This window comes from Leucoraja erinacea, chromosome 4, assembly GCF_028641065.1.
Source record: "Leucoraja erinacea ecotype New England chromosome 4, Leri_hhj_1, whole genome shotgun sequence".
Classification (NCBI taxonomy): Eukaryota; Metazoa; Chordata; class Chondrichthyes; order Rajiformes; family Rajidae; genus Leucoraja; species Leucoraja erinaceus.
This window is the reverse complement of record NC_073380.1, coordinates 7,846,932-7,873,841: the sequence shown is the minus strand read 5'-3', so window position 1 is coordinate 7,873,841 and position 26,910 is coordinate 7,846,932. Positions and strand designations below refer to the sequence as shown.

General features: G+C 40.8%; 1 protein-coding gene across 3 annotated transcripts in view; it reads left to right on the top strand.

Moving 5' to 3' along the window:
* necab1 (N-terminal EF-hand calcium binding protein 1) overlaps positions 1-26,910 on the top strand; it is a 94,409-nt gene that overhangs the window by 20,540 nt on the left and 46,959 nt on the right. For 2 of the 3 annotated variants that reach the window (XM_055633622.1, XM_055633623.1), the window contains one exon: positions 9,985-10,082. In XM_055633622.1, the coding sequence (XP_055489597.1) occupies positions 9,985-10,082 (98 nt within the window). Of the gene's footprint in view, positions 1-6,446; positions 6,473-9,984; positions 10,083-26,910 lie in introns of all 3 variants that reach the window. The other variant, XM_055633621.1, reaches the window with a different exon arrangement.

Here is a 26,910-nt window from a genome sequence, read left to right as displayed (position 1 = left end):
CCTTTAAAACATATTAAATCCACTAATACTTTCCGAGACCCTCAAAACTCCAACCTTGTGTAGGTTTTCAAAGCTCAAGATGTCATTACCATGATAAACTCCATAAATCCTAAACGAGTCTATCATCAGTGGGTAGCGGAAATATATTGGCAAAAAGCTTACCACGTCTTCATAGTTTCCAAATTTTCAAACAGTTTAGCGGAGAGATGCCAACAATTCCTCACTAAATATGATCCTTTGTAACAAATGCCTGGAACGATTTACAACCGGCCTTCCACACTCTCACACCTGTCTCCACTTGAGACTGGAAGCAATTTCTTCATAATAGACAATAATTGCGCAAGAACTGATTGTTCAGTCCAGTAAATCTCAGTAAACCAGTCAATTGACATCACTATTTCAATATTTAGCATTACAGTCTTTGGTGAAAGATCCAAACATTGACAATGTTTGTTTTTACATTGCACCTTCCGACACTAAAATGTGTTAACATGTGCTCGAGTGCAGGAAAATAGATTTCATTAAACTGTAGACACAAGATTGTGTGTAATTAATATGTTGGCATTTGGGTTTTTGTAGAACAGGGTATTATTCAGCTAGCTCTAAATAAAAAAAAACAGAGTTATTTCAGAAGAAGTAGCTTGCTCCTACTCAAATATAACATCAGCAATATTTTGCTGTCAGTGGGAGACATGAAAATGATTTGTCAAACAGTAGATGTGACACATGAAGTCAAATTGCTGAACTGAAATCTAAATGTGTTGGAAACAGGTGGGTATGCTGAGTATGTAACAGTCTTTTAACCTTCTAAAAACAAAATAAAATATGATATTTCAAATATATGATATTTGAATAATTCAGTTGTTCGCTTCTTTCTAGAGCTCGCATTAATTTGCAACCCATCATCTGTGAGCTGCTTTAAATTACACTCTATTGTCTGCACCATTCTGCTCTCCTGTATTAAATTGTTTTTATTTTTATATCTATCATTACCGTATACTGTTACTCTATGAACTTCATGCAAACAAGGAATATGATTTGCACCAAATTTTACAGTATATGACAATAAACCAATCCGAATCTGAATTTGCATTATTGACCATTTCACAAACATTTTTTAAATTCTGGTTATGAGTTTCAGAAAACATTGCAAGTCTAGATTTGCTCCTGTCATCTTTCTATACCCTGTGCGTCACTCGTAACGCCATTGATATCACCCATTACCTTTTCATTGTCTTTGTCGCAAAAGGATTCCAAATCAAGCAGAGCATACATTTGAGATAGCCACGATTTCTAAAAGCATTTTACCTGTCAATACAGTTGCAATTATAATACAATCCCTGCTGACAGAACAAAATGAGAACTCCCTTCGGAAAAGTGAGTTGAATAAAATCCCATCAGGTTTTTGGATTCAATCAGTAAACTGCTTGTATTTATAATTTTCAAAATACGTCCCAGCATCTCAGTGATGAATGTGAATGCGTCATTCGGGGTTAGCACTGCTAGGATTTTAATCAGAGAGATGTTTAAGAGATCCACATTGATGAGTTAGCAGTTAACAATTCTGTTTAACATTAGACCACACAGATAAATAAATGATTTGACATATGTAATTGGAATTAATGCTGCTGTTAGAACAGACACGATAATCAATATTCATTAAACCTTCTTCGCTCTCATTTATTTTTATTATTTTTTATTCTTTTGACATTCAGTTTGCATATCTATTTGGGTTTATGGTTGGCTACAAGGTTTTGCTTGAGTTATTTGTCAAAGTGCAAATCAAAAGAGATCTTGAGAATCAAAGAACCTTTTATCTTTAGTTTGTGACAGGTCTGTGTAGTGTCAAACGAGGCATGTTATTGCAATGCTGGGGGGGGGTTCCAGTATCACACTGTTAATTCAGTCTAAAATTGCAGCTGTCAATTGGTGTCTCACGCTGCATTAAATGGCAGTTTCATTGTCTGGGAAGCTAACCTGGGCTTTACAGAATAGATAGCTAAGTGAGATGCAGCTTTGTACCATGTGAACTAATGACATAGGCTGTCATCTATGTATTTCACGACTCTCAGCAGATAAGAGTAGAGAATTAATCTTCTTTAAGTTGTATCCTCCTTTGCTGAAGGGAAAGCCATTTGGGTAATTGTACATCGAATCATTCATTGAGCAACAAAAGTAACAATCACATTTCTTCAAGGTTATATGTGAACAAAAATCATAAGCAAGAAGCACCAAAGTTGTCACATTGGTAGGGTTTACTGTACTTGGGTTGTTCAGAAATTAGCTTTATTTTGTAATAAAATGAGAACCCATTTGCACAGAACTTTCTTTTTTCACCAACTAAATCCCCGTCATCTCAAAGCCCTCCGGTTCTTCCTCGGCCGGAGAACCAACCAATCCCCGTCTACTGATACTATTCTCCGCTGGTCCATACCCTTAATAACTTTTCATTTGACTCCTCCCATTTCCTCCAAATACAAGGCGTAGCTATGGGCACGCGCATGAGCCCCAGCTATGCCTGCCTCTTTGTAGGGTACGTCGAACAATCCTTGTTCAAGCATCAGTGTTCTCGGACCAGGAGAGATCTTCAGAGATGTGCACGCCCAGGAATTTGAAGGTGTTGACCCTTTCCACCGTCAACCCGTTGATATAAACGGGACTGTGGGTCCCCATCCTACCCCTTCCAAAGTCCACAATGAGTTCCTTGGTTTTGCTGGTGTTGAGGGCCAGGTTATTTTGCTGGCACCATTTGGTCAGTCAGTCGATCTCGGTCTACATTAACCAACCTGATCTGGCTGTGGCTCAGCACTTCAACTCCCTCTCCCATTCCGAATCCGACCTTTCGGTCCTGGGCCTCCTCCATGGCCATAGTGAACACCATCGGAAATTGGAAGAGCAGCACCTCATATTCCGCTTGGGCAGTCTGCACCCCAGCGACTTGAACATTGACCTCCAATTTCTGGTTGCCCTTATTGTCTCCTCCTCTTCTCAGCTCTCCCTCAGCCCTCTGGCTCCTCCTCTTCCTTTCTTCTTCCCGCCCCCCCCCACCCTACATCAGTCTGAAGAAGGGTTTCGGCCCGAAACGTTGCCTATTTCCTTTGCTCCATAGATGCTGCCTCACCCGCTGAGTTTTTCCAGCAAAAAAAGAAAAAAACTCCATAGATGCTGCCTCACCCGCTAAGTTTCTCCAGCATTTTTGTCTACCTTCGATTTTCCAGCATCTGCAGTTCCTTCTTAAATATAAGTAATCCATAGCTGATTTTTCAGCAAATATTAATTATTCTGAACATAGGTACAGATTGTTGAAGAATAGACTACAGGGAACGGTGAATGTTTGTGACTAATGGAGAAAAACTATGGATCGTATTAGGTTAAAGGAAAAATATTATGACGTTGTGAAAATAGTAGGAATTATGAGAACTTTAGAAATTGGCAAAGGATGACGAAAACTAAAGTTAGAGAAAATAGTTCATAAGAGTAAATTAGCAAGGAACATAGAAGTTTTTTTTCCAGGGCTTCTACAATTATTTAACAAGATTGAGAGCAGCAAAGGTAAATGTTAGCTCCTTAGAATTAATGATGTGTAGGAAGGAAATGGCAGAGATTTTAAATATGTTGCATTTGGCTTCAAAGAGAGGTACTAAAATATACCAATAATAATAGGACTTGAATGGGAGAAATAATGGAGGAATTTAAATAATCATAATCATGAGAGTAAATGTAACCTCCACCACCTCCAGTTTAAATTCCAATTGGAATATTTTGGAGGACCAAGAAACCAAGAAACCAGATAAATGAATGAGGCTAAAATAAGTGGGGGCAATATTAGTGGATGCATTGATTATGATCTTTCAAAATTCTCTATATTCTGAAAGGATTCTATGGAATGGAAAATTACAAATGTAATATATATTTTAAATAAATAAGGAAAAAAACAGGAACATTTGTCTGGCAACCATTTTTGAGTTCACTGCTGGAGTTCATTGCTCCTCATAATTCCATAATTCTCATTCAGGTCACACCTCAGCCACCTATGTTCCAGTGAGAGTAAACCTAACCTAACCTAACCAATCTCTCCTTATAACTGTAGCTCTCCATTCCGGGCATCATCCTGGTGAATTTCGTCTCCACTCTCTAGTGCTATCACTTCCTTCCTGTAATGTGTGGACCAGAACTACACACAATATTCGACACGCAATCTAACCAATGTTTTGTCATCTGCAACATGGCATTCCAACTCTTGTACAAACAATCTTCTTCACTATCTAAACACGACCAATTATTGTGTTGCCTGCAAACCTACTCATCGTAACCGCTATCTTAGCCCCCTTCGGTCGTGGCTGACCATGGGTGTCTCCAGGGTGCTATTCCCTATATGGAGGACGCATGTGCATGACTTTGTTTAACGTGGGGAGACTGGTGCCCAGACAGCCACCCCACGGTCCTTGACAGATCTGGGTCAGGATCCAGTGGCATGGAGTCCAAGACGACCGGAGACCCTTTCCTGCTGCAGCCTTCATCCGCCTTCCCAGCCGTTGTGATGCTCCACTAAGGTCAGCCATCGTCCTCCGCCTGTTCCACCGTTGAGGTCTTGGTTGAATTTCTCTTTGTCAGAGACCTCCCCCTCGACCTTACCTCCACGGGTGGCCCCACCAGGAGCAAAGCTCCAGACGGCATCGCTCTCAGGATCTCAGGCCCACACAAGCTTCTCCACCACCACAAGGTGACAATCTATGGAGAATTTAACCCCTATATTTTTACACAATATATTTTTATATATATGACAAACAATAAAAGGTCCCTGTACCAATTCCTGCCATACACCATTTGTTATGGACTTCCAGTCAAAAATATTCCTATCCACTACTACTATCTATCTGCCTTCTATAATCTAGCTAAGTTAGGATCGTGTTTCCAAAATGCCAGGATTCCTGTGTGGGACCTTTTCAAAAACCTTACTCTATTCCATCTAACTATGTGCACAGATCTGCTTTCATCATTTTTTTAGGTACCTCCTCAAAATACTTGATTTGTGAGACATGATCTTCCCTGCACAAAACCAAGCTGATCCTTCCTAATCAGTCCCTGCATTTCCACACAAATTGAGTCTCTCACAATGTTCAACAATTTCCCTACTACTGGTGTAATGCTCATCGGACTGTTGCTTCCAAGTTTAGCCCTACTTCCCTCTTTGAACAAGGGGGCAATATTAGTTATCCTTCAGTTACCTCATCTATGGCTAACAAAGGTGCAAAAACAGCCAGAGCCTCAGCAATCTCCTCCCTTGCTTCCTTTAGTAACCTGGGATAGATCCCATCTAGTCCTGGGGATTAACCAGTGCTCCAATATTTACAGCGCTTCCATCATGATGCGGACATGGTCCTTTTTTTTGCCCTCCTATCTTCTTCATTAGGTCCTGAGGCATTGGAGCAGAATAAGGCCATTTGGCCTAATATGTCTGATCTGCCACTCAATCACTCTCAACACCGTTCTCCTGCCTTATCTCCGCAACACTTAGCACCCTTACTAATCAAGAACCTATCGATTTCCACTTTAAAAATAGCCAATGACTTCACCCGCACTGGCGTCTGTGGCAATGAATTCCACAAAATTATTTTGTAGGTTTCCTCCTATATTCCCAATAAACTTCAAGTGACTTGTTCAATACATTTCTGTTACCTGACGTATGCTTCCTTCTTTTTCTGATCAAACCTTAAATATATTTCATTAACCAGGGTTCCCAAACTTACCATCTTTGTCTTGTACTCCTGGAGGGACATGCTGACTCTAAACTCTTACTATCTCATTTTGAAATTCTTCTTCAACTAGGCTAGTGCCATTTATCCACATTTGGGCCATATCCCGCTAAACCTTTCCATTCCATGTATAAGATCATAAGGCCATAAATGGGAGGAGCAGAATTAGGCCATTCAGCCCATCAAATCTACTCCGCCAATCAATCATGGCTGATCTATCTTTCCCTTTTAACCCCATTCTCCTGCCTTCTCCCCATAACTCCTGACACTATTAAACAAGAATCTATCTATCTATGCTTTAAACATATCCATTAACCTAGCCTCTACAGCCTTCCGTGGCCTCTGTGTTATCTGTCCAAGTGTCTTTTAAATGCTGTTATAGTATTTGCCTCAACTACCTCCTCTGGCAGCTCGTTCTATATACCCACCACCCTCTAACTGAGTAAAACTCTTACTGAAAATATTTTTACATTAATATTAGTCTAATTTATTAAATAATTAATGTTTTTTCAGGGAACATTTTAATGGAAATCTGACACCACTGAGTGAGGAACAGGACCATACTCAAAACAATGTTGATAGTTATTTTTATCTTCAAAGGTGATTTGTATGTAAAATTAGCAATGTAAAACGCAGACATTGTTTGATATAAAACTAAAAATCTTTGTTTCTATGTTGTTTCTGTTTAAGCAACCTCAACATTGAGGAAATATGTGGTAAGTGATGTTTTTTCACCATGTGCTGTATTCACTGGAGCAACAAGTAAAATACAATTACAGATAAAATATTGTTTCAAGGCAATGCATGTACTGCGTTTGCCAGCAATGCACTACCTTGAATATTTTAAGCACTTCATTCCCTGCTTGGAATAGTGAAATATATTTTTCCAAACTATTCTTTTAATTCACATTTAAATTCAAAACCAAACTATCCAACTTCTGTGGAAGTGTCCTTGGATTAATACTAGAGAAAGTGATTTGTAAAAGAGTTGTGATAGAACTGGAATTATTAAATATTTGCATGCTTCTTCCTGTATTTTAATGTGGGGATTATTTAATTGATTATCATCATCATCATCGTTGACAACATTAGCGATGCAGTGGTGCTGGTTTCTGATGGAAACGGTGACGGACGCACCACACATCTCCGCCCTGCGGACATCCGCTGCTGGAAGTATAGGATTTTGGTGTGTGTGCTTTATAATCGTTCCTTACAATGCCATGTACGACAGTGATCGCAACTTCTACTGAAGTGTGGATGGCCGTTGGCTCGCTTGAAGCTCATCCGCCCTTTGACAGGTCTTGTTTATTGTCCTGTTGGGGGTCCACAGCCCCCTCCTCACCTGGCAAATCAGGTGGGGGAGACGGTTTAGTCGCCGACTATCCAGCCATGGAGCAGGTAGCACGGGATTACATGGTACCCGTGGCGGGGGGGGGAACTCTCCCCAACCTGACCTGAATTGATCTATAATTAATTTTATGTATCTTTTAAATATTAGGTTTCTGAGCATACTTTTCCAGCACAATTGTATCTATTTCCTGTAATGCCAATTATGAATTATTATTTATTCCTCAGGTCAATCTCTGCATCTGCTTAAAAGGCTTTGAGATAGATCTTTATTTTTGTGGGCAACCTAATTGCTAGGTGGCATGTCGTTGTCCTGCCTGCCTTTGTCCTGTCTCCCAAGAAATACCATTGCATGTTTTTGCAATTGGAAAACAATAATTGTAAGTGTTTAACTCAGTGATGGGATTCTTGTCTCAAGGTCCCTCACACAGATGAGGCCATGTGAGATAAGATACTGCTACAATGCCTTATTGAGGAAGGACTAAATGCTGAAGGTACAGTCTTGTAGGTTAAATACTAAACTGAGCTGAGCCACTTGCACTGGTAGCTGTAAAAACTCTCAAGATTCAACTGAACCTTCCGTCTTCAACCAATACGAACAATACGTTTTAATTTTTGTGTCATTCCTTTTCGTGCAGTCTTTGAATGTGCATATTGCCAGTTGTTTTTTGCCAGAAAAGTGATTGATCTGCTGTGAAATGTTTTGGAGTATTCTGGGCACAGAGGGGGCAGAAATTAAGGACAAGGGAAAGATGCATTATTTTGCACCTTTCAACACACAGGGGCATCTCAGAGAACTCCCTGGCAAAGTAAATAATTTAAGTGTAGTTATGCAGGGAATTTGCTGGTGATGTTTAAATCATAAGATCTCACAAAAAAAAGCAACTCTTAAGAGAGAGGAATGAGAATTAATGAACTGGCAGTGTGAAATAAGTGAAATGTGGAGATATTGGATCACATAAAAGTACATAGAAAGGAAGTGATGAATAGTTTGCCATGATTTGAAGTTTAACCGATCACCTGATCCATATAAAAACAATCTAGATTGGTGAGGGCACATTGGATAGAGATAAGGGAAGGCCTTTCAATCTTGCTTATCGATAGTTCCAGGAGCCTAAAGAACTGCAAATGTCTTACTTCTGTTAAAAAATATGGAGTATGAAAACCCGAGTATGTACAGGCTACTCAGTCCAATACCCATAGTGCCAAAAACATTATCAAATATAATTAAAGACAAAATTGATTCTCACTTGAAGAAGCATGAATTACTAAAAGACAGCCAACATTGGCATTACTGTTTTTCATCTGATGACATTTGTTATAAAGTTATTGAAAAATACTGAGCTAACTGTGTTGGGACAGGTAGTTTAACAGATATAGGGTCTTCCAAAATTAATTAAATAGAATACCAAATAATACAAGATACAAGATACATTTAATTGTCATTTGGACCCCTTGAGGTCCAAACGAAATGTCGTTTCTGCAGCCATACATTACAAACAAATAGACCCAAGACACAACATAATTTACATAAACATCCACCACATCGCTGTGATGGAAGGCCAAATAAACTTATCTCTCCATAAATAATGATCGAATACAGCAAATTATGTTAAGAAGCCTATGCCTACAGATCCAAAATTGAGGAGAGCAGTGGTAAGCAGATGCTTTTCTCAGAGATATCTCTTGTGGACGACCCAGGAATAAGTGTTAGGCCCATTGTTCTTATTATATATAAAAGAGCTGGACTTCATCATATAAAACATGTAGTTTCTTTACCACCTCAACATATTTCAAACCATTTTACAGAATTTTAAAGCATTATCAGTATTGCAAGATATGCACATAACAGTGGCTGATGAATAACAAAATCTAGGACTATGTTTGAATGTGTTGTTATCAAACAGAATGATCTGTAAATTCTAAGATAAGTCAGAGAGCAATGGAAAAGTAAATTGTCGATATAGAAATGATGTACTAACTAGGATGAAAAATCTCCAAGATGTCCCGTGTCTTCCCTAATTTACCATTACATGGGATAAAATATGCAGAAAAGTTTCTCAGGAGTTAAATGAATTCAGATGGTGTCAAGTTGGAGTGGATTTTCTCAGTGAATGCAGAAGGTTTGGTTGGCCAAATGACATGTAATGCTTATAATAACGGAATGGTGCCATTCTGCACCGCCGTTTTGGCGCTGCCGTTTCAGCGCTGCCGTTTCAGCACCGCCGTTTTGCCTTTTCGGGGTGTTAGGGTTAGGGTTTCGGGGTCAAGGTTTCGGGGTGTTAGGGTTAGGGTTTTGGGGTGTTATGGTTAGGGTTAGGGTCAGGGTTAGGGTTAGGGTTGGGGTTATGGTTAGGGTTCTGATGAGTACAGATATAATAAACAGAGGCGCCAAAAAGTACCCGACCCTTATAATAACACTTCCATGTAAACTTCACTATTGTCACCTGAATTTCTGGTCCTCAATTTTTTTTCTGTAGCAGATTGCAAATGATTTACAGGACAAACAATATGGAATGGACCATTTATTTCTGCAAATATAGAAATACAAAAGGTGTAGTTTATTGTCACGTGTGCCTGCAGCGAAACCCAAAAATGATAAGATATTGGATTAAGATAATATTGCCTTCTTATTTTGCTTAGGCACACATATAAATAACTAAAGAAATAGCAAAACAAATTGAATCGTAGATATTTCAAATGTAGATGGCTTCATAAAATCACTGGCAATACTGCATGTTTTCTTTTGAGTTATGAATGTTTTGATGCCTATAAAATTATTTAAATGGGAACAAAAAGAGACAAGTTGATGTTTAAATAGAGGAAGATGAGAAATATGAATATGCTGGCTCAAGTCAAAAGGAACATGTTTCTTTTTCAGAATTCTTTTCTCAACATTTAGGAGAGTTTGAAAATGTCTTGGCAGCTCTAGAAGATCTGAATATTTCTATATTAAAAGCAATGGACAAAACAAAGCAAGTGAGTATTTAGTTTATTAATTAAAACGTTGATGTTACAAGGTTAGACAGACTTTTGAATTCAAATATATAAAATTACAAGACAATTGGGGCAGTACATGTGCTTCACTGTCTCAAATCTCAAGCAACCTGGGTCCAATCCTGCCTGTCCAACTATCTGTGTGGTGTTTGGTTGTTATCCTGTGATGATAGACTTTCCTTCAGTGTTCTAGTTTCCTCCTACATCCCAAAGTTGTGTGGGTTGGTAGATGAATTGGCCAAATGTGTGGGTGAGTTGTAGAATCTGGGGAGAGTTGATAAGAATGTGGGTGGAATAAAATAGGATTGGTATAAATGGTCATATCACCGTTGGCACAGATTCAATGGGCCAAATGGTCATTTTCCGTCCCGTATAACTCTATGATTAAACATTGAATATCGATCACCCATTCGCACTAGTCAATGTCATCCCACGTTTGCATCCACTCCCTACCCACCGGGGGCAATTTACAGAGGCCAATTAATCTACAAACCTGTACGTCGTTGGGATGTGGGTGGAAACCAGAATACCCAGAGGAAACCCAAGTTGTCACAGGGAGATCATGCAAACTCCACATAGACAGCACCCGAGTTCGAGATCGAACCTGGGTCTCACTGCTGTGAGGCAGTAGCACTACCTGATGTGTCGCTGTCCCACCACAAATGACAAATTTTGAATGATATTTTAGCAAACGAGTAAACTCAAGAAGACTATAATTTTAGAGCGCTGATTGGCAGTGTCAGTTGCTTAGTTTCCCCTATCATACAGTATTTTCTGAATCATAACAAAATTGATATTGTTACTTTTCCTCACCATACAGTCACCTTCAAATGGTGATTTGCCAAATAAAGTGATAAACCTATGGAGGTGAAATGCTCTCAGTACCCACCTGTACAAAGATTTATAGCTGCCACAACAACGTATTGGATCACCTACTGAGCCCTCTACTTTGCCACTCTGGTTCCTTGTATCATCCGAACATTCAAAGAATGGCAGCCAGAATATGTACGTGTCCAAATTCTGCTCCGTCTAAGCCTCTTTTGGTATGGAATTTTCCATTAATGTTGGAGAAGTTAAAGCCACTCCCAATGACACCCTGAATGTTTTCAATTTTTCTGTAAAATGTTGCTCTATCGCCTGCTAACTATTGGGCAGCCTAAAGTTAATTATATTAAAGTGACTGCACTTTTCTTATATTTGAGCTCTACACATATTGCCTCAGTGGATGAACTCTCCAGTTTGTCCCGCACCACTTGCCTGCCTATCCTAACTGGCTGAACCTTTGATATGACCACCTCCTACTGTCTATTACCCTCCCTGCATCCTGTTTGCTCCTTGGTGTGTCCAAATGTCAACTCCAATCCATCCATGCAGTCTACGAGGAACTGCAAATGAACACACTTCCTGCAGGCATAGTCATCAGAGACATTTGATTGCTCCCTGATTTTCCCCAGGAAGAGCATACCATTTCACTGACTGCCACTCTAATACACACTTAAAACTGCATCTAGCAGTCATAAGAAGAAGTAAACCTAAAACACCTTACCTCAATTATGTGTGCCAGCCTCTCCAAAGCCCTGTATTTACTAAAGCCTGCACTTTTACCTACCAGCAACGATTCCATCTCAAAGAAGCCCCTCTCAAAGTAGTTACTCTCAAAATGGCCACTCTGTTAGAACCGAACTTCCTTTCACCCATTCACAAACTTTTAAACTGCTGTTGCTCCTCCTCTCTGCTGCCAAGAGCCTGAAACATAACAATGTTTCTCTCCCTTGTTTCCATAATCCATTCAAATAACTAATTGGATGATCATTTTATTTTCTCTATATCAGGTAATGAATTGAATTACATATGTAAAGTTAATTTGAGAAGCCCTGAAATGCATTAAAATGCCGAATGTCTTGGGAACTCGGTGGTGAAGGGTCAATATTCCATTGTTATGCATTAATTTCAAAATGAAAATTATTTAGATATTATCGCTTGCAGAAATTGCATCTATCCCTAGTGTTATATACACATTAATTGCAGACTGATTGAACTTGCAGATATCTCCTTGATATTAGAAAGATAACTCAAAATTCAGCAACTATGAAATAGGTTTAAAAGTAAGCAATTTAGAAAGGCAGAGAACTACACCCAATCTACAATAGCTTCTCTCCTTGCCAAATGTTTATGTTTGCTCGGTGACCACAAGAAATTAGCACATTTGCATTGTTGAAATGAAGCTCATATTACTGATTCCGCCTTGTAAGTACATATATTGTATATGTGTTCTCTGGTACTTCAAAAACATACAAGTGTGTTTTCTTATGTATCGGATAAAAATATGCTGACAGATCTTGCCAAATGATTTTGTCCAAACAACAAAATAAACACAGAATCAATAGTGAAATAAATGAACTGGCACCAAAGTGGAAGGAAAATAAAGTAAGCGTCTCTCCAGCTACAAATCATTATACTGCCAGGCATACGTTTGTGCTGCAGTGGGAACTGTCTACTGGCCTTCCTTTTTAAGCATTGCTAATGGCTAGAAATATGATCAGATTTGCAGAGTAAATCAGTGTCATCAACCAACTTCACACAGCTTGCTAGTGGATCAGGCAACAATTGGTCTCATCTTTTGAAGATACTGATCCATGTAACTTAAGGTGCAGGAATGTGAATAAAGAGAGTGGGTGTTTTGATTAGGCACCGTTTCAATAGAAGATGAAAGGTGGTCGGATGACTCATGTTGCAAAAGAGCCAAACACTCGGTTGAAATTGAATTTTCTTAGAACAAGCTGCTGGGGCTTTAAAAAATGTATTACCTATAAAATTATGCGGTTGTAAAACATGGCAATTTAGTCTATTAATGATTCTAATTGCATAGTTGGTGGAGTTTAAAGATATAATGAACATCCAAGAAAGCTGTATTTTTGATAATTACATGAATTAAGCAAAATGTTGTCTGTATAATGTATCTGACATAGTTTTTCAAGATCATTAATATCAGGTTTTCCATGGCTGCCAACTCAACTTAAAATTAAAGAATGATTTTACCTATACTAAGAATAACCTGCACTAAATAAACAAGTCTCTGGGATTGTAAAAGGTATTTTCCATGCTGGAGATGGGGTGAATTTAGCCCAAATAACACTTTATTTTAAACACACAATTTATTTTCAGAAATAATCATCAATTTCCAATATCATTCACACATTACCTCAGCAGAACTACTTTGGTTGTCAATTTACCGGCTGTAATGTTCAAGTGCCTGGCAGTCTGTTTAAAATTGCTTTAAATACGGTAATCAAAGGCCAAACTTCTGTTTTGAAACTCCAAAGCCAAATCACCAAAAGCAGAACTGCTTATTAATGTGAAGTAATTAATGAAACAAAGCAATTTGAATTAAATAAATTATGACATACATCACAAGGGTAAAGGAGTGTTGATGGCATTATTCAATGTTTTTGTTGGACTGTATTCAAGTATTGTGTGCAGTTTTGGCCATCTCATTTCAGAAAGGAGATCATAGAAACATAGAAAATAGGTGCAGGAGTAGGCCATTCGGCCCTTTGAGCCTGCACCGCCATTCAATATGATCATGGCTGATCATCCAACTTAGTATCCTGTACCTGCCTTTTCTCCATACCCCCTGATCCCTTTAGCCACAAGGGCCACATCTAACTACCTCTTAAATATAGCCAATGAACTGGCCTCAACTACCTTCTGTGGCAGAGAATTCCACAGATTCACCATTCTCTGTGTGAAAAATGTTTTTCTCATCTCGGTCCTAAAAGACTTCCCCCTTATCCTTAAACTGTGACCCCTTGTTCTGGACTTCCCCAACATCAGGAACAATCTTCCTGCATCTAGCCTGTCCAATCCCTTAAGTCATAAAGTGTGCACAGTGTAGATCAAGCAGGATAATATGAATAGGAAATGTTATGGGGAAAGGCTTTGGATATTGTGACTACTTCCATCAGAATAGAGAAAACTATTGTAAATGATGTTTCAACAAAATTATTAGGTCATTTAATATCATTTCAAAAACTTAATACCACACTCTTATATTACAAAACCGTGCCAACATCTTTGCAACACCGTGATTCAATGGGAACATCCTAGAACAGGTCCAAGCCTAGTGTTGGCAATCCAACCAGAGGATGTCCATGTTAATATTTTAAATATGCCTTTATTCCTTGTCTTTTCAATGTCCTCCTCCACTCCCAACGTATTGGTGACTTCCCTTTGTTCTCTCCCCACCCCCCAACTCCTTCAACTCCATCCTTGTCCCCATTCTGGCCCAGAACATCCCAACAATGGTCTCCAGCCATGATCTTTAGATCCTGGACCAATTTTGCAGGCATCATTCATAGTTGGAATCATTCACCTGTTGGAATCAGTGAATAAATTGTAAGTCTCTTGCCGATGACCCAGTTTTTGTAGTCACAGTTATTATGTGCCTGGTTTTTAATAACACGGTTATTATCTGTTAGTAATTATCTTACTGATCCTTTGTGCCACCTAACATATTGATGGTGAGGGATGTGATAATGTTAACAGTATAGAGTGTCAAGGAGAGGTCTTTAGACTCGACTTGTTGGAGATAGTTACTGCACTTCACACTAATTTCACAGAACTTGCAGTTTAGTGGCCCAACTCTAGATGTTGTCATAGCATCATTGAATCTTGGATGAGTTTGGCTGAAGGTCCTGTTTCCATGCTGTATGACTCTAATCATAGAGCCATACAGATTGAAACAGGCCCTTCACCCCAACTTGCCCGTGCCGACCCAATCTGGCATACTGGGCTAGTCCCATATGCTGGCATTTGGCCTATAGCCCGTTTAGCCTTTCCTCTCCATATATCTGCCCAAATGCCTTTTCCACGCTTGAACTCTTCTTCTGGGCAGAGCAAGGAGAGCTCCTGCTTCTCACCTTCCTCTCCGCCAGCCTTCACATTCAGAAAATATGTTGTTGCAGTTGCTACCATCTTCATTGAGATTCCACTACCAGTCACATCTTTTTCCCTGCCATTTCAGCCTCCTTCTTATGGTAATTTCCTATACAATCACAGGAGAAGCAACACTTGTCCTTTCACCTTTTCCAGGGATCCGAGCAGTCTTTTCACATAAAGCAATGATTCACTTGCACTTCTCCTAATCACATGTATTGCATTTGATGTTCACAATGTGGTGTTCTGCACTATGGAGAAACCAAACTCAAAATGTATGTGTATTCAGTAAACTGGAGCAACAATCAGCTCCCTGTTGCTCACCACTTTAATTCTCCATGCCTCTCCCACCTTTACCTGGTCTCCTGCAAGATGGGCTTCAGGAGTAGCATCTGTACAACCAACCTGCTGGACTCAATTTTATAGCTTTCTGCATCAGAATGGGCCCGGCCATCCATGTGCAACATTGGCTGTGCCTGATCTGTTGAGCAAGTACTCTGTTGAGTTGCTCTGCGTTTAGCAATTCTTACATTCTTAAAAGGGTCTCGACCCGAAACGTTACCCATTCCTTCTGTCCACAGATGCTGCCTGTCCAACTTTTTGTGCCTATCTTTGGTTTAAACCAGCATCTGCAGTTTCTTCTTACACATTCTGTCTTACATTCCTTTGTCTGTTTCCGCTCTCTTTAGTTGCCTTGGTTTGTATCTTTTATGAAGAAAGGACCATTTTGTCACTTCCTTAATTTATCGATGATTATTTAAAATATTAGAGAGGCCATTGATAAGCCTTTATTATTTTCAAAGCAGCAATCTTTCTGAAATGTTGCTGAAACCACTGTGTTTCTGGCTCACAGCTAAAGGGTAAATGATGGCATCTTCTTAAAGTTCAGGCATGTATAATTTATCAGTCCAAATCCAGACCAAGTTAATGCTGCAATTTTCTTCAACTTAGCCACTCAGTTTAGGCTTACCGAAAGATTGGAATTTCTCAAGAATATTCTGTAAATATTTCCACTTCTATCAACTTAGCCCGTATCTTGTTGCTTAATTTACATATTCATTGGCAGCAAACAATCCATGAATCATGTGAAACCCTGATGTACCAGCATTGCTGATAATATTCAGTGAGAGGATAATATCTCATCACAGGCTGTAGAACATACTACTAGAGAGGCTGAAAGGTGTCAGTGTTCAGAACGGGCTGGATGTCTTTGTAAACAACTCACTGAAGGTGAAGATGCAGCTGTAGCTTGCAGTCGGGAAGGCAAACTATATGATGGCATTGATTGCAGGGGAATTTGAGTACATGAAAAGAATCATCCTGTTCCAATAATCTCTGGTCCTCCTGAGACCTCACCGAGTCATAGAGCCACATGGCATGAAAACAGGACCTTTGGCCCAACTTGTACAACTTGCCCCATCTAAGTTAGTCCCATTTGCCTGCATTTGGTCCATATCCCTCTAAACCTTTCCTATCCGTGTCTTTAAAAAGCTGTTATAATTCCTGCCTCAACTAGCTCCTCTGGCAGTTCTTTCCATATATCCACTGCCCTCTGAATGAAAAAGTGACTCCTATTAGGTTCCTATTAAATCTTCCCCCTCTCACCTTACCTTTTTTGCCTCAAGGATCTATTCGTGAAAAAAAAGGGAGCACCACAAAGGTTCATCAAAATGGTTTTTTGGGATGATACTTTTGTCAAATAAGGACAAATAAAGCAGACAATGCCTTTTCTCTCTTGAATATAGAACTAGAGAGAATTTCATTGAAGCATAAAATGTAGGGGTGCAATGAAAAGAAATGTCTTCATCATGATTCTAGTAAATATTTGGACGTGGGATTTGGAGGCTCAGTTGCTGAATATATTCAAGGTAGGATTTTTAGATATTAAAGGAATCACGGGACAAGAGTTTAGTATGGGAGAAATGCATGAAGGCAATAATCTTATTGGATGGCAGAGAAAATGCAATGGGCCCACTGCTTTTATTTCTAATGTGAAGTAATTTTTCTTGGTTTTTACTTAATTGCACATTCATCTTTGGATGGCATAGTAATGCAGCTGCTACAGCTGCTGCCTCACAGAGCCACAGACCTGTGTTTGATTTTGCCCTTTGGTGCTGTCTGTGCGGAGTTTGCATCTTCTCCCTCTGCCACGTGGGTTTCCTTTGGGTGCTCCGGTTTCCTCCCACATCCCAAAGACGAGCAAGTTTGTCATTTAATTAGCCTCCGTAAAACTCCCCTAATGTGTGGATGAGAAAGTTGTATAACATAGAACTAATGTGAAAGAATGATCAATAGTCGCCATAGACTTGGTGGGCCTAAAGGCATATTTCCACGCTGCATCTCTAAACTAAACAAAACTATTTCATTATAGTCAATGAAATGATGTAGTGCAGCCTTGGTTATGGTAGACATCATTTGCAAATCATTAAGCTGACTTTTTAAAATGTATTTAGCTGCTTACTTTACAATGATAATAGGATATTTTGGGGCAGATTATAGGGTTACTGGACTTCATGTGTTTATTTATTTGCGTAGAGAAGTACGTGTAATCTAACCGATCTATAGCTCCATATTTATTGATAAAGACGTAGAAATTATTAACTCTAAGATATATGCCAAAACTTCTCAATAATGTATGCTGCATCCATATCAAATCAGCACTTTTAGCCTTTTGAATATTGATATGGAGGAATGTCAACAGAAATAACAATCAAATTTTAGATGAAATATCGCAGTGCAAAGGCAACATTATAGTCATGATCAGATCAATATTCTACTATTGGCATGGCATTGTAAGGCAAATTACTGGGTACACCCAAGCCTATCCATAGAAATTGACAGAAGTTCCTTTTTTGAAATATCATCTATGTTAGCTATTTTGTTGTGGTACACTGAGGAAAATAAGACAAGGTTATTCACTGCAGAATTCAGTCCCCTGTATCTGGCCTCTGAACTTTGCCCATCCTTGACAACTTCCATCCCTTATACATGAATATCATTCTGCAGGGGGAAAATAACTGCTAATGTGAAAATAACAAGTAAAAAATAACACATTTGTGTCAAATTAATTTGAGATCTAGAAAGGTGAAGTCACATTGGTTGTAAATGGTATAGTGGCCTCTTGTAATGGGTGCCAAATGTCTGAAGTATTCAATGCTGGCTGCTAATTACATCTCAGAGAGATATCTAACATAGTAAAATAGCTGTCATTTGCCCCCTTATTATAATGGAAATATGCTCAGGATTTTTATGCCCAACCATGGTTGCATTACCATATCAAACATGGAAAAGATATAACTAAAAAAAAGGTTAGATCATTCTTTTTTCCTTTGATAACATTCCAGATTTGCCCTCCAAGCACTTACTTTGTTCCCTGTTGCACCAAAGGATGAGGCAGGTGATTGCTATACAGGAGGCAATCTGCACATTTGAAGGAAATACAATAAGTAAAATTGCTTTGAAGTAAGCTTTGTCCGATGCATCACTACCACAGAAAAAGTAACGTTCAGCTATCCTTGAGGAGTGAATTCAGTATTTAAAACGAATGTGTTAAAGAATAAATCGAAAATGTTTACAAATTTTGAGACATCACTATTAACTCCAAATGCTCAATCAATATCGGAGCACCAATACATGTTCTTCAAGATTTATCCCCCTCAATATGATAGGTTTAAGCTGAATGATAAGTAAGTTTCTGAATGCAAGAATTAGGCTGACATCAATGATTGTCAGTTTTATGAATATTCATCTAGTTTTTGTTGATGATTGAATATCTTTATAACACATTTTTTTTTTTTTTTAATATTTTATTTTATTAGAAGTAAGTCTAATCATATGGCACCAAAGTGCCTAATATATATTTTCATAATACATTTTATGTAAAGCTTCTTATTTTATTTTTTTGTTATAATAAAGAAAAATAAGAATAAGAAAAAGAAATTAGATAGTAAAGGATAGAAGACGTGAGATATATAGTGTGTTGTGGCGGCTCCTAAGGGTCGTGCCATTATACTGCCGAACCCCTCGGCACAGGAGTGGCGCAGTCCGGAGGCGGTCCTTAGCCGGAGGGTATAAAAGACAGGGTTTGGGTGCCATCTTTCCCTGGTTTCGTCTTCCCCTGAACCGGGAGGAATTAAAGTAAAGTGCTTCTCAAACTTCAGACTACTTGCCTCATTTTGAGACCCACGCACTACAGTGTGAAGAAAAAGAAAAACGATGAATGAATGAAGAAAGTTGAAGAAAAGAAGATAAATGAATGTATTTCTTAGGAGATACAAGGAACTGCAGATGCTGGTTTATTAAAAAAAAAAGCACAAAGTGCTGAATTAACTTGGAGGATCAGACAGCATCTCTGAAGAATATGAATTGGTGACATTTCAGGTCGAGTCCGTCTGAAGAAGGTCCAGACCCGAAACATCACCTATCCTTGTTCTCCAGACGTGCTGCCTAACTCAAGGAGTTACTCCAGCATTTTGAGTCTTTTAGTGTATTTCTTATTTGGACTTCAAAGACTAAATTCATAGCCAAAACAAATCCTGAGTTAAGCATGGACTGGGCCTGGAAGCATTACAAAGACGGTGCTTACAACATGAAAGGAAAAACACAATATTAGATTTAGCGTGCGAGTCAAAGGGCACATCGCAGGAGAGAACACCCTGAGCAGGGGGGAGAATAGTAGAATAAGCAATCTTGCTTCATTCTAAGTGAGTGTATAGTTCCACAGCTGATGAGTATCTCGGTCTTAGTAGTCTTGCTTTAAAGGAAGTGTCTGTGAGCATGGAGTACCTGTGCTGACACTGGAATTCGATCAGGTGCTGCAGTACGTGACAGGCCAGGTGGTGGTGTTCACTAATGGCACATGCACTAATTGCAAGACTAGACTACTATGAATATGCAATTGTTCCATGAAATTATGCAAGGCTACCACATCATACAAGGGTTTATACATACCCAAGCTGGTCAGAACTAATAGGCTGAATTGGAGAGGGTCGTCTTAAATGTACATTTTGAGAGGTCATGAAAAGTCAAAGTTTGACATTAATCCAAAAACAAAAATACAATAGATGCTGGAAATCAGCCCCGTGTTTCTGGTCAAGCACCTGCAGTGGAAAATGAACTCACAAGTTTCTTCCTCGGAGGTAACCCACAGCTGTATACAATGAGTATCAGGTCATCTGACTTTACTGTACATGGTCAAACTCAGACAGCCCATACGTCTGAAGGTGTATAGTCAATAGCTTGCCTATCATGTGTTTCAAACTGCTGTGAAACAAAAGTGATTAATTTTGAAAGAGACTCCTCTAATATCATAAAAGTGAACCACAATGCATTCATAAAGAAGCTCGAGCAGACAATCCGCACACGTATCAAACAGTTAATGATGTGGTTACCGAAAATGTGTTATTTGTATAGGTAGTGATATCAAACATTCCCATGGTGTCTCAAGGTGTAACATCAATGAGGAGGAAGTCAATGAAAAAATACTAATTCTCCAGGGCTTCTATATTTTGCTCCCAGATTTTGGTGGGCATTGGGAGAAATGCAACAATATTGTTATTTAGAAAGTTTGGAAGTTGTTTCCTTCTGGTTGAATGACTGGCAGCAAAGTAAATTACACTGGAGTGCACTGTGGATGTTCTGCAGATAATTATAAATTTGCGCCGGGAACAAAGCAGAGGGGATAATTCATAAAAGTACATCTCTTCCTTAATTTACAATGGAAATGTGGTCATGTTCATAAGTTCTAGGAGCAGAATTCAATAATGGCTGATCTATCTATCAACCCCATTCTCCTGCCTTAACCGTTGACACACCTGGTCCCGCCATATGTTTTTTTTAAGTAGAAATGTTATAGGTTCTACTTGGGTTTGTAGTATAAAGAGCTTCAGTAAATTGCCTCTAGTGTGTAGAGAGTGGAACATAGAACTAGTGTAAACGGGTAATGGATTGTCGGCATGGATATGGTAATCCAAAGGTCCCGTTTCTATGCTGCATCTTTCAATCAATCAATTCAATTAATTAATAAATGTGGGAGAGATGCATTACGGGCATTTGGTACTGTGTATTTCTATGCATGTGGGGTGACACACTGATTGTTACAACAGTCTGAAGAAGGGTCTCGACCCGAAACGTCACCCATTACTTCTCTCCAGAGATGCTGCCTGTCCCGCTGAGTTACTCCAGCTTTTTGTGTCTATCTTCGGTTTATACCAGCATCTGCAGTTCAAGGACAGAGGGACAAGATTTAATGTGAACCCGAGGGGCAACTTTTTCACTTAGAGAGTGGTGGATGTATGGAATGAGCTGCCAGAGGTGGTAGTTGAGGCTGGTACTGTAACAACATTTGAAAGACACTTGGACAAATACACGGATATGAAAGATAGGAGAGATATGGGCCAAAAGCAGGCAAATAGGACCCAAAGAGTCGATGTGATTATACTGGTAATTCATCAATTCGATTGCCATTAATCAAGGGATACCTGTAGAGAAGATTAATTCGCTATCTAACCCTTTGCTGACTATCATGGGGAATGGGGAGGATGAGGAAAGAATGCAATGAATAATGACAAGAGTCAAGAGTGTTTTATTGTCATATGACCCAAAGAGAACAATAAAATCCTTAGAATTAGGGCCCGAGGTAACTATTGCAAGAAAATCTACAGCACATTCAAAGTGCACAGGAGTTGGGCTTGCAATGCTGAGTTGTTGGTCTTTAGTTGTCAGAGAAATTAATGTATGATTTAAACTTGGGAATGTTACCAAAATAAGCTTTGGAAAACCTTTTGAAAGAGAGATTTGTCTCAAAGGAATGTTTCTAAATTTACTTGGGCAGACTCACAGAATAATCAGTCAAAAATATGTCACCTAACTTGACATAAGCTTCACGCATCTCCAACACCATATCTCCAGGAAATAGAAATGATATTATTCATTTGGATAGGAAAACCAATTGACAATAATGATAAGTGACTTCTCAGTCCAGTGGAACAATTATGTTGTCATAGCTTCTAGTATTTCTGATAAAAGTAATATATAATCACAATAATATTATAAATCAAATTAAATGAAATTGAAAATGCTTAGCATTTCACCAAAATTCAAGAGCAATAAATTTACTTGTAACAGCAGTTATACTTAATGCATTTATCAGAAATTGTTTACTGTTACCATAACAATGGTAGTTGTCCACTGAAAACTAAAATAAGAGGATTAGCATGATAAGGAAGACAAGTGTAAATGAATTAAATGTTTAGAAAGGAACTGCAGATGCTGTTTTAAGCTGAAGATAGACATAAGTGCTGGAGTAACTCAGCGGGCCAGGCAGCATCTCTGGAGAAAATAAATGGTTGACAATTCAGGTCTGAAGAGGGGTTCCGACCTGAAACATCACGAATTTCCATTTGCTCCAGCATTTTGTGTCTACCTTCTAAATGAAATGTTCATTGGGTTAACAAGCTGGAGAAGGTAAATCCAAATGCATTTAATATTCATCTGATTAAGGCGGCGGAGGGGATAAGTCCAAATGCATTAAGCACCCATTTGCTAATATCCCACGGTAAACACATAGAGCTGGAGCAATTCAGCAGGACAGGCAGCATCTCTGGAGAGAAGGAATGGGTGACATTTCGGGTTGAGACCCAAGTCGAGACTGATCAGTCTGAAGAAGGGTCTCGACCCAAAACGTCACCCATTCCTCTCCAGAGTTGCTGCCTATCCCGCTGAGTTGCTCCAGCTTTTTGTGTCTACCTTTGATTTACACCAGCAACTGCAGTTCCTTCCTACTGCTAATATCCCGCATTCAGCCAATATTGAATGACACTGAATTATGTAACATAACAATAGTGATCACAGACCTCTTTTGATCAATATGAATCTAAAAGTGAGTTGAAGACTGCATGGATTTTTTAACTCAAAATGTGAACTCAACTATTGCAATAGCAATGTAATAATGCATGAAATCTTAATAACATATGATATAGTTGTGAATAGTACGTGATTTCTTTTGTTTGGGGGGGAAATATATGAGTCATGCAGTTGTGCTTAAGTACTGGTATTTACATAGCCTTATGCGAGATGCAGAACTGTAAATGGTAAATTAATGTACATTCAGTAAGAGTAGGTCCACAATATATTACATGATCCTGATGCATATAGCCTCGTGGAATAACTAAGGCAGCATGAGAACTAAGCAACCGAGACTGGCAAATCTCCGATAAACAGTCCATTTTTACCTTAAATCTATGCCCTCTAGTATGTGACATCTCCACCCTGGGAAAATGATCGGCTATCTACCCTATCTATGCCTCTCATAATTCTGCCTCTGTGGCTCCAGAGAAAACATCTTTGTCCATCCTCTCCTTATAGTTAATATTCTCTAATCTAAGCAACTAGATGTTGAACCTGTCTTGCACCATCTCCAAAGCATTAATTTTCCTCCTGTTACGCGATGACCAGAACAGTTTAGCACAGGAACAGGCCCTCCCGCCCCCAATGTCCCTGTCTACTGCAATAGGGATGTCACTGAAGCTTTCCTACTTATCTCAGTATCTCAGTTTCTGTTCATTTGGGAGATGGTTAGAATGGGGGAGAGAATTATGAGGGCTGGTTGGGGTTATGTCAAAAAGCATTGATAGATTATATATGTATTAGTCTTGGTTCTTCTTGGTTTCTTGGTCCTCCAAAATATTCCAAATGGAATTTAAACTGGAGGTGGATTGTCATTGTCTGAAGTTTTATTTTGCTGAGGTGCTCTTCCAAGTATCAGTTCTCAGTGCTTATCCAGTCAGATACTGGAATTTCTGCAAAGTCTGCTTCTGAAAAACTCACTATTAGAGGATGATTTATTGTCCATACCCATCTTCATAATGGCCTCCTGGACCTTTGGTACTAAATATTTCACTGCATTCTTCCTTCCACTTCCTCTGCAATAATTTGTAGGTCACAGTTTGAGAAATGAGAGACAAGTTCTCACCTCTCCCTCGACAACAAAATCGCAGGCTATAGCACCTACATCATTGCTGTGATTTACTGCAGTACCCTCTAAGGACTGAAGCATGATGTTGTTTAGGGCTGTAGAATACTAGAAGCTGCACTGCATTCATTCATTATTGTCAGGTTCTGCTTTGTCTGACAAATCCAGTAGTATTAGTCAGCAACAATGCCACTGACTTTATACAAAAAAGATCAGTGTCTCCATTTCCTCAGCTTGCATCAGTAGGTGAACCAGCCAACAATGGATTAATGGTCAACATCAGAGTGAAAGAATTTGTCAGCTTACATTTTTAAAAATGACCTTGCAATTCCTGACTGCGTATTGTGTGATGAATCCGTGTTTCTATGTTAGATTGTTTCATAAGCTGATCTTTGTACACTTCGACAGGAACTAAAGTATGACCTGTTGTGATCATTTAAAATTCGTGATAATCGCAATCATTATCATACTTTATTAGCCAAGTATGTTTTGCAACATACGAGGAAGTTGATTTGCCATACAGTCATACCAATAAAAAGCAACAAAACACACAAAATACATTTGAACATAAACATCCACCACAGCAGCTCCACCACATTCCTCACTGTGATGGAAGGCGAAAAAAAAAATCTATCTCTTCCCTTCTTTGTTCTCCCGTGGTCGGGGGCCACGAGCCTTCCGTTGACGGTGTGAGATTCAAAAATCACAAATGCTCTTGAGACAAATTCAGACAAAGAAGTGTTTTTATTAATTTCATATTCTGCAGAATAGGTGCCTCTCCTCTGATGTCCCCTAGAGGCACAAAGAAGATGGAGATGCTTTCTATCTTTATACCTTTCTTCACTATGGTCACTACCTCATGTCTCCCCATCGAGTTTCGTCCAATCATAACATAAAGCCCACATTCCCACGAGAATGTCCAGGAATGTCTCGGACCATCTCCTGACGTCAAGGCTTCTGCTGGAGTTTTTATCTTTGTTACTTTCTTTATCTAGAATTTCTCTCTGTTCTGTATATTGTTACTTTATTCTACCAGCAGTCTGGCTTCTGCTGATAAGCTCATTTCTTTGTAAGTTATATTTTTCAGAGTTCTAGTATAAATCAACCATCCCTATTAACCCCTTTCTCACAAGGGGACGATCTTGGCTCCCGTAGCCGGCGGTGGGGCCCTCCGCACCGGGCAATCAAGCACTCGCTTCGGGGGAATCTCAGCTCCCCCAAGCCGGGTGATCGGACCCCGTGTCGGGGCTGTTGAAGCTTCTGTGACTGGAGGTTCCCGACATCAGCCTCTACCCAAGACTGCGAGCTCCTTGATGGTGAAATCCACAGGTTGCGGTTGGAGCGTCGACCCCGCCCACACACCATCCTCCCCCACACACGCCCTCAGCCCACACACAACCATCCCCCCACAAGCCCCCCCCAACACCCCCCCCCCACAACCCTTCCCCCCCCACCCACACACCCTTCCCCCCCGCCCACACACCCTTCCCCCCACCCACACACCCCTTCCCCCCGCCCACACACCCCTTCCCCCCGCCCACACACACCCCTTCCCCCCACCCACACACACCCTTCCCCCACCCCACACACACCCCTTCCCCCCCCCCCACACACACCCTTCCCCCCACCCACACACACCCTTCCCCCCCCCCACACACACCCTTCCCCCCCACCCACACACACCCTTCCCCCCCACCCACACACACCCTTCCCCCCACCCACACACACCCTTCCCCCCGCCCACACAACCCTTCCCCCCACCACCCTTCACACCCCCCCCCCCCAACCACACCCCTTCCCCCCCCCCACACACAACCCTTCCCCCCACCCCCACACACACACCCCCACCCACACACCCCTTCCCCCCCACCCTTCACACACACCCCTCCCCCCCACCCACACACACCCCTTCCCCCCACCCACACACACCCTTCCCCCCGCCCACACACCCCTTCCCCCACCCCACACACACCCTTCCCCCCCCCACCCACCCTTCCCCCCCCCACCCCCCCCCCCACACACACCCCTTCCCCCCGCCCACACCCTTCCCCCCACCCACACCACCACACCCCCCCCCCACCCCCCCGCCCACACAACCCTTCCCCCCGCCACACAACCCTTCCCCCACCCACACACCCCTCCCCCCACCCACACACCCCTCCCCCCACCCACACACCCTTCCCCCCACCACACACACCCTCCCCCCCACCCACACACCATCCTCCCCCACACACGCCCTCAGCCCACAACCATCCCCCCACGAGCCCCCCCGCCCACACCTCCTTCCCCCCACCCACACACACCCCTCCCCCCGCCCACACACACCACTCGCCCACACACCCTTCCCCCCGCCCACACACACCCCTCCCCCCGCCCACACACACCACTCGCCCACATGCACACCTCCCCTCCCACCCCACATCCTCCTGCCACACACACACCCCTCCTCTCCCACCCCACACCCCTCCGCCACACCCCCCACTTCCCTTCCCCCCTCCCACACATGAAGAGGAGGGGGAGGGAGTGCTGGGGGATGAGGGGGAATGCAGTTAGGAGCAATGGGTGAGTGGTTGAATATTGGGGGAACGGGTTGGTGTTGGGGGAACGAGTTGCGTTGGGGGAACGGGTGAGTGGTGGAATATTGTGTTGCGGAATGGTTATCGTTGGGGGACCAGGCCTCCTGTATGACTGGGACCCAACGGGTCCCACTTAGTCTAGTGTGACCTATATCCCTCCATTCCCCTAAAAGCCTCTTAAACAACACTGTCATATCTGCCTCCACCACCACCGCTAGTAATGAGTTCAGGTACTCACCACTCTCTATGTAAAAAACTTGCCCTGCACAAAATTCATTGCATGTAAACCCCATCTTACAAATGACCGATTTACTGTATGTACATCCGC